Below are 12,213 nucleotides of genomic sequence, written 5' to 3'. Positions count from 1 at the left end.
TGGCTTCCTTAAGATGTTTTCCATCTCCATCAGTTTCCTATGCCGGGCTGATGAGTGCTAATAAGCACGAAACTGCAGTCCTCGGCTGGAAATGACTGAGCTGGAGATGTATTTCATGTCGTGCTGTAGAAGTTTTTAAAAAAATGTTTGTATGGGGAACTCACCTAGGGGTTTGAAGAAACGTATCAACAGAAAAGGTGGTTTGAAACCAACTGAAATAACATGCAATATACCAGACAGTCTAGTTATCACATCCAGAGACTGCAGTTTTGTTCTCATTACAACTCCTCAGTCTGGAATAGTGAATAACCAAGCTGTAGGCAAATGTCATCTCACTGAAGTTGAGAGTGCCAACAAACTGGTAGATAAAGTGAATTTATCTCACCAGTGAGTGTATGCAGCATGGTGCAGTTCGACAGTTTTTACAATAACAAACCAAATATCTCCTGGGATGGTGCCCCCCCCTCCCAACTACAGCACTGCAAGTATAGGTATTGCTCTTATGTCCAAACATGTAATGATTTGTTTTTACAAGAAAAATAAAGTAACTCATGTTAAGCGTTTAATACCATTACAGCACAGAATTGATAATTCAGTAAAAGATATTTCATGGTTAAAGAAAAGCATAAGATGAACTTATAAAACCTTATCTAGAGATAGTGTATAGTTATTTCGAAAATCAGCAATGATGATGCTTGTGTACTTGAGTAAGCTTCCATCTGTGTGTGACATGGGACCAAGGAACTTGAGGATGTATACTTTGTAGCATTTAGGACAGACATGAGAATGAAACCAGTGGTCATTTTTCAGTTTGCCAAAGTGAAAATGACTGATGAGTCAACAAAAACTGTTACACAATATTCTACAACATGCATGATATCGGTCTTTTTTTGAGTTATTTTTCCAACAGTTTTAATATATTATGCACAATCTAGTCTTCCAGAACTCCACATGAGTGCTTGTGTTACAATACTGCACCAGGCAGCATTTTAATTACAATAAAACGTGCAAAAAGAATAGTTTGTGATCACTACAAGTATAGCGTTTGCTATTTTTGTGCTTGTTCTTCGTCCAACATTGCATCTAATTGGTCTGAAAGATTAGCTAACATATTTTCTATGTCATCAATGACATCCCCTGGTGATATCGCCTCAGGAGTCCTGTATAAAAGAAAATTGAATTAATATCTCTTTAAATAAAATCAAAATTTCAATTCAAGTTGTTATTAAAAGTAATATTATTAATGTAAATCACTTAGTAAGATACAGAATAACACATAAATATTGCTCCACCAGTATATAAATCATATAATCAATAGTGGAATGTGGGATGGAATTTCACAATTTAAGAAAAAACATTTCAAACGTTAACTATTAATTTAGACCACCAAAACCATTGAATTAAGATATTGTCATTAATCTTTTACGTAAAGCGCATTATTTGGGAAGAAACCTGCTAAGAGTATTAGTACAAAAAACTTTGAATTTTTCCAATGCAGGTTTTTTTGTAGAAACATCTATTGCTACCAGTGAGCGATTATTTTAAACTAGTATTGTTCATCAAATGTAAGTTAAAGACAGGTATTATAATTAGTTATTAAGAAATAGAAAAGGTTGCACATAGTTACATTATTAGTAAATGTTTTACAAGTCAAAACAAACAATTAATGCATGAAGTTCACTAGCCTCACTAGGGGTATGACCCTCATGGATTGCCGACCAAAATAAAATCAAACAGTTTCAAACGATGACTGAAAATGGTTGACAAGAATATGAATAATAACATCTTTAGTGCAAGTTTGAAATTTCTATGTGGTGAATCATCATAAGAGTTTATTAAGAAGGTACCATAACATATATATGTAACATAAAATTTCCAGAAAGAAAACAACTAGAAAACGCTGTGTTTGTTCACTGGTTGAGGTGTTCATTCACTGGGTCAGAGAACTTTTTTTCATTTCAACCTCCCCCCCCCCCCCAAACGTCTTGATGCAGAACTATAAAAATTCTCACAATTTAAAAAAAGAACTTTATACATCATTCAATGTGATTTTACTGCCATGTGTCAAATACTACAATTTTTAACGACGCTATAAATTTTTTAAAATGAAAATTCGCTGTTCATTCACTGGTCAGTCTACCTTACATCTTAAAAACAAAGAAATAATACATTTTTCAAAGTGATGAAACCAACTCAACTATATTTTTTAAAAAATAATAAATAAATAAAAGAATCCTTCTGCATCTTTTATTTCCAACAATTAAACTTTTTACCTATTTATTAAATATAAAACATAAGTGGAAAACAGAAAATGAAATAAACATGCTAATAAATTTAACTAGAAGCGTTAGCCAAATTTATGCCTTACACATCATATTCTTTATTACTTACACATCATATTCGTGCTCATCATCAACTGTTGAGTACTCTGATGCTTTAGTTTTCCTTAGACTGGATTCTACAGGAAAAAAGAAAACAAAGAAATACTGAGCATTAAATCATAAAGCATTATTATGCAATTTTGTTCAAAATTCTTCTTATAGTTTTGAATAATTATTAGATAAAAGGAATATGAAAAGTACTTTCTCTGTTCTAAAATTTAAAGAGTCTGGAAATTATTGTTTACAACGTACTAAATTAGGTATCTAATGATATTAAAGCTCAATACTAGGATTGAAACAATTGTTAAACATATATATATATTGAATTATTATCTTTATGAATGTATATGTTACCCTTAAAGTATGAAATCCCTTATTTTATAGAATACCTAGTTATTTTATAGAATAACTGATCGTGCCCGTTAAGTGTAAAACTCTCTTGTATTTCATGGTTTAACTAGTTATTTCATAGAATAACGATCTGCAGCCCATTAAAGTAAAGTAATCTACATCATATATCTTGCACGACAAATACATTTACCTTCCACCCCTACTGCATTTATAGACTATTCCAGGCCATAGGTGTCAACCCAGTATGACAACAAAAAATGTTTTTGTTTTAGAAATAATGTTCTTTGTAATTCCAAGGGTCATTTTAGTAATACTTGTTGTAACAAATGATTTTATGGTTCGTTTCCATAAATACCATTTATACGCTGCATAAATTAGATAAATTGCTTCTTTTTCACTTTAATTGTCTATCATTAGTTTATTTATAGAATACCTATATAGTTATTTCATTTTAGATAAATTATTTATTTTATATTTTAACTGTCTCTCATCAGTTAATTTATAGAATACTTAGTTATTTCGTATAATAACTAGTTAAAGTGTCAAATTAATAACATACTACACACTTTAACGGACACAATCAGTTATTTCATGGAATAACTAGGTATTCTATAAGATAACTGCATTATATACTTTAACGGTAACATATATACAAACAAGTTATAGATTTAGGTCACAAATATTTTAATTTTAAATTATATACTTTTTAAAAATGAATAATTATGTTAAATTTAGAAATAATATATGTTTACTAACTTCATTAAATTATTTTTATATATCACTGATTTATTGATTGTTATGAATTAACACTCTCAAGAGCTTCATATGTTAAACTGATCCTTTCCCTTTCCTGTTTGCAATTGGTTTCAAGCACAGTAGACAAGGGAGAATTTGGAAATATATCTCCTTGCTGGAAACGCAGAAATTTTCCTGTTTTGACCACAGTAAGGACTAAAATTAATCCTATATTCCTTCACAAAAGATTACTGACTATGCCAATGGTTTTAAGATATTTTAATAAGCCCTGAGAAACATTTAGTTCATATTCTCAACTCTCCCTAATGTAATTAAACTTTTAATAGTCCCATTTTTTTTTATATTTTCATGACAAGGCCTAAAGATTGATATTTAAAAAAAAAGAAATTGATTGTGGCACAGGACAGCCATGAAAGAACAACAAAACATAGTTCAATAATAACGGGTATGAGCAGGCCCGTCATTTAGAGGGGAACTTTATCTCCCCCCCCCCCGGAAAATTTTGAAACAAGTGGCCTGTATCCTAGTCCGTTATCTTGTACATTTTTCAGTCAGTTATGTTAATTCCTGTTTTCCCACGCTTTACATGACATGATGACTCATGCATACAAGAAAGGTTACAATACATATATTTTGAACAGTTAATCTTTTAATAAAACTAACCTCTTTGCACGTGGGATGCCTGAGCAGGAAGTGTGGGGTACGGTCTAGAGGCTTTCTGTTTAATGGTGCCCACAGATTCATTCGCAAATGGCAAGGCAAACGAATCTACACTGGAAGACGATTCGGCAGAGTCCTTTCTCCTTTGCCGAAACAAAGGATTGTTAAACAATTCGTCTACAGGTTCTATTTTGTCTGAAGACACTTTTGATTTCTCATCAATGACTGAAGGCAAAGGTGCTGGGGGCGGAGGAAAATCCTCCAGTTCACTGTCCTTAGCTTTTGCAACAGACCTAACAGGACACTCCGGCTTGCTTTTGACACTCTGGGTATCGTTTTTTCTCTCGTCTGTAGGTTTTTCACCTTTAGTTGAATTGTTTCTTTTAGGTATGGGTGGGGGAGCTCTTTTAAGTGTGGCACTTCGTGGAACAGTGGCAGGCCCGTGCCTAGGAGACCCATCTAGGCTGGACCATCCATCTAGTGCTCGAGTCTGGTCAATCAGCGACTTAAACTCATTGTCCGGTATGTCCATGATGGCTTCGGCGATTTCTTCTCGTGTTTTGGCCGCTATTTTGGCCATGGGCTTTAATTTCACGAGGCCTCGCGGGCGGTTTAGCGTTGCAGTACCTTCACATTCATAGTCCATATCAAGATCAGTCACTCGCCACTCTTTTGCAGGTGGTTTGGGCTGCTCGGCCACTGGTTGCGTTTGCATTAAAGGCGTATAAGATGCAACACTAACTGGAATTTGGTTAACTGCTGAGATTGCATTTTCTGAGCTCAGACTTTCCAGTGATCTTCCTCTAATAGGAGAAAGGACCTGAAATAAATTATCTTTAATGTACATGCCTTTTTTGATAATTACCTCACATTGTTTAAAATACTTTTTTGAATTTGCAAAAATATGAAAAAATGGGACATAAGAAAGAAAGGACTGAAATAAGTTAATCCTGAAAAGTAATTCATCATTTAATTCAGAAAATTAATAACTTTTGTATTCTTTTGTTGTTACATTGCTAATAATGTTTATAACTATCATTTCCAGTTAATAAATTCACTTTAAATATTGTGATTCCTCCCCCCCCCCCACCCTTTTCTAACACTCCTTCTAAATGCCTATTATTTTTCCCAAAATAATATTATTGATTTTCAGTTTTCAATATTAAAATTACTTTTTTTTTTTAATGAGCCACTTTTATTTTCTGCATCCCAACGCGAAATCTGTTTCTTCTATTGTTTAGCCCCTTTCGTTAATAATATGTTTCACAACCAGGATAAACTAACCAAAAAGAAATATCAAGAATTATACAAAAGTTATTTTTACAACCTTGGTACATTAATACTGAAGTTTAAATATCATCATTAGGTAGATTTCATCAGGCTAAGTAAATGAAATCTAAAACATTTAATGAAAATTCAAGAAAATATTTATTGGTTTTACAAGAGACCCACAGGGAATAAAAGTTTTGAACAAAAACTGCTGTGGTGGTTAAAATGTAATTTGTTATTTAAAATTCTTAAAATTCTTGTCTTAATAATGGATTTTCATTTATAAAAGAATGTTTGAAAATGGTTAGTATTGCAAACGAGAGAGAGAGAGCGCAAATATTTATGAATGATTTTTTAAGAAAATTATGATTACAAATGTTGCATAAAAAACTTCCCAAAATCATACAGACTTTACAAAGTACTGTAAAGTTACCCTTTTATTATTTTAAATTAATGATTATTTTTTACGTGAATGATTATTTTTTATTTTTTTAATTTTAATTTTGTGCTGATTGTGGTAGTTTTATTTTTACTTTGTCTTGTTATTGGGTAATGGTAGCTTATAGGCTGTAATTACAGCCTTTACTCCCTTCTACTCTTTCACAGAATTCATTCAAGTGCATAGTGGGGGGAATTCTTACATTATGCTTACAATTTAATGTGTCTGTATTTTTCTGAATTTCTCTTCAACTGGTAGAAATTTGAATTTAAACTGAAAATGTAAGGATGGATAATGTACTAAATCCACTGGGAATAAAATCATTTTGAAATTCAGGAAATAGAAAATAAATTGTGCATTCATAAATTTAATGATCTAATTCCAATTTCAAACATACTCACTGGATTGAGAATTCCATTTACATTCTGAGTTGGTGGGACATGCTGCAAAGAATTGTTTTGCGTAACATGTGAAAAAAGATTCTCTTCCCGAATGGGAGACTGCTGAAATGTCTTCATTTCTGGGATACAGTCTGTGGACGGGGAATTCTTTGGACGATTCATTGAGATTGCTATTTCTTGACTGGGATATTGAAATGATTGAACATTACCTGAAAAATATGCATTAGCAAATTTAATTTCATAGAAATGAACAGAATTATTTAATATGCTCTTTACAGTATTGAAAAGGTAGGAGACCAAAATAATATTTTCTCTTGAAATTTTTAAGCATTCTTTTCGGCAGCAGAAGTGATTATACAATGACAGAACTCTCTTGACCTGTTTCAACGGATGGCAAACCTCATCCATTTGTTCTTTTGGTAAATTTACAAGTTCACATTTAGAGAATGGTATTAGGTGCAATAATTTTAGAAACTTCATAACATTTTCAAAGAAAATTTTAAATTTAGCATTTTATATATATATGTTTACAAAGTACAAAGATAATTGCAATTACAGCAGGTTGCCAAATTAATGAAGACAGTCATAAATTGACCTAGAATTTTTTGACCCAATCATTAGCGGTTTAAAACACAAAACTTGATTTTGTTATTGTAATTAAATTTAATCAATGCAAGTATTTGTTAACCTTCAATATTGATTTAATTTACACAAAAACATTAATATACTTGACTTCAAAAATTTCAGTTAATAGATAAGCTCATACAAAAAGTGTCCACAATAGGATTGGTTTGTTTTTGCAAAGATAGAAAAATGGTAATTAATACAAAAGCTAAAAAATATTGATTATTATTTTAAAATGCATGTTTTAGTTAACCAAAACAAGTGCTTATGCATATTTTATTGGTTTACACTCTTGGGTTAGAAAAATGACAATTAGTAAATGAAGTTTTTTGCCAAAATGGTAAAAATAGATGTGCTTAATTTAAAGGGATCAGAGCAAGCTAGCTTGATTTTTAATAACTTTAACTCTAATCAAATTATTTTTATTGTTTTTAAACTTAAAATATTCAATGCAATACTCAAACAGTAATCTATGTGTTAATCATTTAATGGTTAAGTAAAATGCTTTTTTAATTAATACAATGTGGAATATAAGAATGGGAAGAGTAAATAACAACAAAATAACTCGCTGACTTTGGTTTTAACTAATATTGGTTTTAACTAATAAACAACAGCCATAACTATTCAATGACAAATTCTCATCTTCTGTTTAATTTTCAACAAAGAAGGAACACCGATTTAGCAATGCTATCAGAATACTAGAAATTTGAAAAGAAAAACTATGATTCAAAATCATACATAAATAGTTCGACCTCATTCAAATTCAATTGAACTCTATATCAGAACTTTTCTTTATCATTGCATATAACAAAAAGCAAATTTAAAAACATAATTATTTTCCATCCAGTTTTGTGGGAGTTATTTTAAATTGGTTTAATTATGAAATTAATATTATAGAACGGTTTTGTTAAGTCACAATTGTGTTTTAATTTAATTTTGAAATGGATTATGTCTAAAGCTAAATTTTTCTTTTGTATACTTTTCAAATTCGGATATATTTTCAGTTTTTGTCATTCCTGAGTTTCTGTCACTGTCCTGGCAAAACTACCATTTTACGAGCAAAATGAGCAGCCCTTGTCTACACTAATTTGGTAACCCACTGCAGCATATAATGTTGCTAGCCTATTACATTAACTTAAAAAGGTAACTATATTTTGTGTACATATGGGAATTAGAAAAAAAAATATATGGATTTAAAAAAAAAAACAGAAGTAAGATACAATAGATACAATATAACAATTCAATCTTTCTTCATGTCACAGCATTATACAATGTGTAAATTCTATCCCTAGAACCTACGCATTTCGAAAATCCACAGAAATTAGTGTCCACAGTTGAGTGAATTTTAGCGTTTTAATGCACAATTAAAATAAATTATAGAAGTTTATAATAACTTACTAAGAGTTGAAGGCCTTGAGAAAGCAGGATTTATAGCAGATTCGTCAATCCGACTTTGGCAGTTGGATTGAGGATAAAGATTTGGTCTGCGCCCTTGATTTATGTCTTCAATTCGTTTGATGGCTAACAGGATTCTTTTTTGATGACCTGGAATGTAAAAAAAAAACCAGTTTTAATGAATGGAAGGTAAAGTTACCAGTGCTGGATCCACGATTTATCCGAGCCAGGGCAAAAAACTTAAAACTGCCACTCTCACACACAACTTTCTCTATGTTTTTATGTTGAATTTCAATAAAAAACACAAACAAGGGTGAATTTGCCAACCCCTGCCTGGGGCACGAGCCCCGTCTAGATCCAGCACTGAAAGCTACAATAATTATCACCAAATAAAAAACGTCAGCTTATGCAGACGCCAATGGAAGCCACTACTAATTTGTTTATATTTTCTAAAGCTAATGATGCCAGTTTTAAAAGTCAAGTTTATCTTAGTTATGCGAATAGTTGTTACGATGTAAAAAAAAGAAAGTTCATTATTTCATGGAGCACTTATTTTATGATCAGGGGCGCCCGATGAGAGTCCACTGTGACCTTCCAAAAATTTCCTAATACGGCAAATTTGTTCGATTTGGCAAGATTTGGAGTTCTATACAGCTAATTAATAGATTATGTTCAGGGCGTCCATGTCTATGATTTTCCATCATGCTGGGGTACTTATTTTAACATACACAGGGGGGGGGGGACTTATTTAACTCGTAATAAAGTATAAATATTTTTGCAGCTAGTAGTTTATAAAATTGTCTTTCCTTAGAAAGTTTTTCTCTTAGAAATGCTAAATGTAAAAAATCATTCGTTTTACAAGAAAATCTTTCTTTTTAATCATATTTTCCGGAGTTTGAAGCCCCTTGATTCCTTACAAAAAAAATTGGCTAAAAACCAAAGCATGTTCAAAATGTATGCAAAGTCCAATCGTTTATTAAATAAAACGCATTTTATAAGTGCTGCAGGGCAATCATTAACGCTAAACTTGAAACAACGCTTTTTGAAACCGGCTCATGAAAAATTAAAGGGATCATTGCCACATGGTAGAAAAGGAATGTCTATGCATTTTGACATGGATGCCCACGAGGGGTTCAAGGCTGAGCCATTGAATTTTTTTAGGGGGGGGGGCATTTCAGTGTTTTTCATTTCATTCTGGGACTCTGGTTCTTGAGGGCCACTCTGTAGCATTTGAGGGTGATGTACTATTGCTTTTGAGGGAGATAGGCACCCTGATGTTTATACCTTAACTATCGCACTAACAAGCATATTGTTTGCATACAAGTAGTTTTAAAGCTGATTTTATTCAACTGAAAGCCAACGTTCACAAGTTTAGCCACCCCTTCCTCCACAGGGGTGTGCACAAGAATTTTGAGGCCCTTCACAAATGTGTTTTGCAAGCCCCCCTCCATATTGTTTACCCCCACATTCCTACATATTTTTCACCCCTCATTTAAAAATCTCGGGCTTGGCCCAACAAGTGTCAATTCGCGCTCTCTCTCTCTCCATCCTCCTCCTCCCGCTCCTTTGAGCTTCCCCCTGATTAGGATAGTCAGAGTTCATCTAGCTGAAGTTCTACTGTATTATTTGTGATTTGTAACGATACTTTGATGAATGAATAACTTAGTTAAAGGGCTATCCACATAAATACTGTTACTTTTTTTTTTTCAACAAATTTATCACTCTCCTCCCTCCCCTATTTGTCCCAAAGTGTCACATTTCACCTTACCCCTCTCCACTTATCACATATCATGCAACATTACAAAAAAAATATTGCTATAAAAATATTTTCATTTCCCCCAAATGTGTGGTGTCACACTTTTTTCTAACTCTTGTCAAAGTGTTAATTTCATGAACTGAGGGAGGGGGGAGGGCACTCTTCTCAAAGCATGGCATCATTTGTCGACGGCACCTCTTCAGAAAAAAAATCAGAAGTCGGACGCCCTGTCTAGTGGTCAGAAAAGTCCAGCTGCGAATGGGGAAATCCTGGGTTCTCTCCTGTACATTCTCTCTCCTGTCCTTGTCCTTTCTTTGTGTGAATGTGTTGTTGAGTCGTTATGGCATGTGTGTATTGTGAAAGTCAAACTTCCCGTCAAATTACGGTACAGTTGGAAAAGTGATGCAGCGCATCTCGAATTGTCAGCCCAGGACAACAACAATCTTAATCAGAAATATGATCATTTGTGCACTTGTTTTAGACATTTTCAGTAAGTCAATTCTACATTCAGCTTTACTAACCTAATTTCTGTATACCAATGTCTTCTAAATCTTCCCAAGTCAAATCTGTTACTTTGTCCACAGTGTTATAATTTTGTTGGCATAGTGTATCAAAGTATTCTTCTAGACGTAATAATCGTAGCCATTCTAAAAGAGAATCCTAGAAAGAAGAAGTATTTGAATTACAATGGGTGCAATAGACTTAGTTTTCATTATATTTAAGTTTACTTCGCAAATGAAGTACTATAAAATTAGTAATTTAAACGATATCAAAAATATGTACTTAAATTGATTGCTTAAATGCAAGTAATAATTAATTCAGGGGACTCGCGATGCGAGAGGGTTCCGAAACTTAAGGGACCACCAATAGAGAACCTAAACTTAAGAATAAATTATGTTTTGAAAAGTTTCCCTTCAAACATTTTGAGGAACGCCTTCAGCCATTAGTAACTTCTGAGCTGGTAAACTTGAATGAAGGTGATTTAAAATCCTCTGTTTAATTAAAAAATTTAAAAAAAAAAAAAAGATTTCAGTTTTATTTTTGAAAAATTACGCTTAAACAAAAAAGTATGCCAACAATGAAGAAATGATTGTACAACAGTAAAAACGATGTACAATTTGTTCTTTAAATGGGGTTATGCACCTATCTCATCATATACTAAAATGATTCAGACAAATGGCATTAATATGTTTTGATTATGATGCTCACCAGAAACGTGCAATGTTAGAAAATTAAGAAGTTAAATACCCAATCGGTCAATAGTACTACTTAAGCGAGACAGAAGCGATTGCTTTTAATATCTACTCTGGCGATTATAGTACTGCCTTCACAAAACAATTTAAACTAATGTTTCCTTTTTCAACACAGTAACATAAAAAAACCTTATGCACTGTACTTGCTTTTCAAGATAATTTAAACAACATATCAGTATGTTTAGTAGAGTAATTTCTAATTTATTAAGAGCACCTATATGCATTCACAAGGGATTCATAACCTCAAGCGGGCAATAAATAATAAAGCAAAAGGAAATATTTGCCAATATTTCTTTTTTTATTAACCAAGTCATATACTATATATATATATATATATATATATATATATATATATATATATATATATATATTTCCTTCAGATTAGCGCATTGTAAACAAAAACTATGCAAACATAAAAATATGTACAACAATTCACACATCTGCAAAACTTGACAGACATGCATTTTTAGGATTACAAGGAATCCCTTTTTCAATACAAAAAGATGTGAGCTTTTCGATCTAGAAAAAAAATTAAAATAAAATTTTTAAAGTTGCTGTATGCATTTGTATTTTCAAAAATTTAAGGAACTTAAAATCATTTCTCAAATAATAAAGGATTTAAAAGCTCGCATGAACCATATAATCAAACTCTCGATAACACTAAAGTTCATGAAACAAAAGACAGACTAACAATGAATTTGTATTCATAAAAAATATCTTACTGGTTTGTATTCGGGAATTCCGTCAGAGATATTTAGCTTTGCTATCTCTGCTTTCAGTTTTCTCCGGTGGTTAGGTTTTGTGATGCCAACTGCTGTTAAGTCCTTTAAAAGAAAAGTTTCAGAACTGATTATACATATTTCAAAAAATTGGAAAAGAAAAAGAAAAAAAAATGAAGTTTAAATAAATATTCACAATTACAGATTGC

At 32.1% G+C, this 12,213-nt stretch overlaps 1 protein-coding gene across 1 annotated transcript in view; it reads right to left on the bottom strand.

Moving 5' to 3' along the window:
• Nucleotides 1-455: 455 nt before the first annotated feature.
• The window catches only part of LOC129218411 (caskin-1-like), a gene marked incomplete in the record, with an annotated part of 129,453 nt that continues 117,695 nt past the window's right edge, over nt 456-12,213 (bottom strand). The window contains 7 exon segments of the mRNA XM_054852667.1: nt 456-1,160; nt 2,392-2,458; nt 4,152-4,968; nt 6,258-6,466; nt 8,280-8,426; nt 10,554-10,692; nt 12,008-12,109. Coding sequence (XP_054708642.1) covers nt 1,049-1,160; nt 2,392-2,458; nt 4,152-4,968; nt 6,258-6,466; nt 8,280-8,426; nt 10,554-10,692; nt 12,008-12,109 — 1,593 coding nt within the window.

Source organism: Uloborus diversus, chromosome 1, assembly GCF_026930045.1.
Source record: "Uloborus diversus isolate 005 chromosome 1, Udiv.v.3.1, whole genome shotgun sequence".
Taxonomy (NCBI): domain Eukaryota; kingdom Metazoa; phylum Arthropoda; class Arachnida; order Araneae; family Uloboridae; genus Uloborus; species Uloborus diversus.
This window is presented reverse-complemented; position numbering and strand designations above follow the sequence as displayed.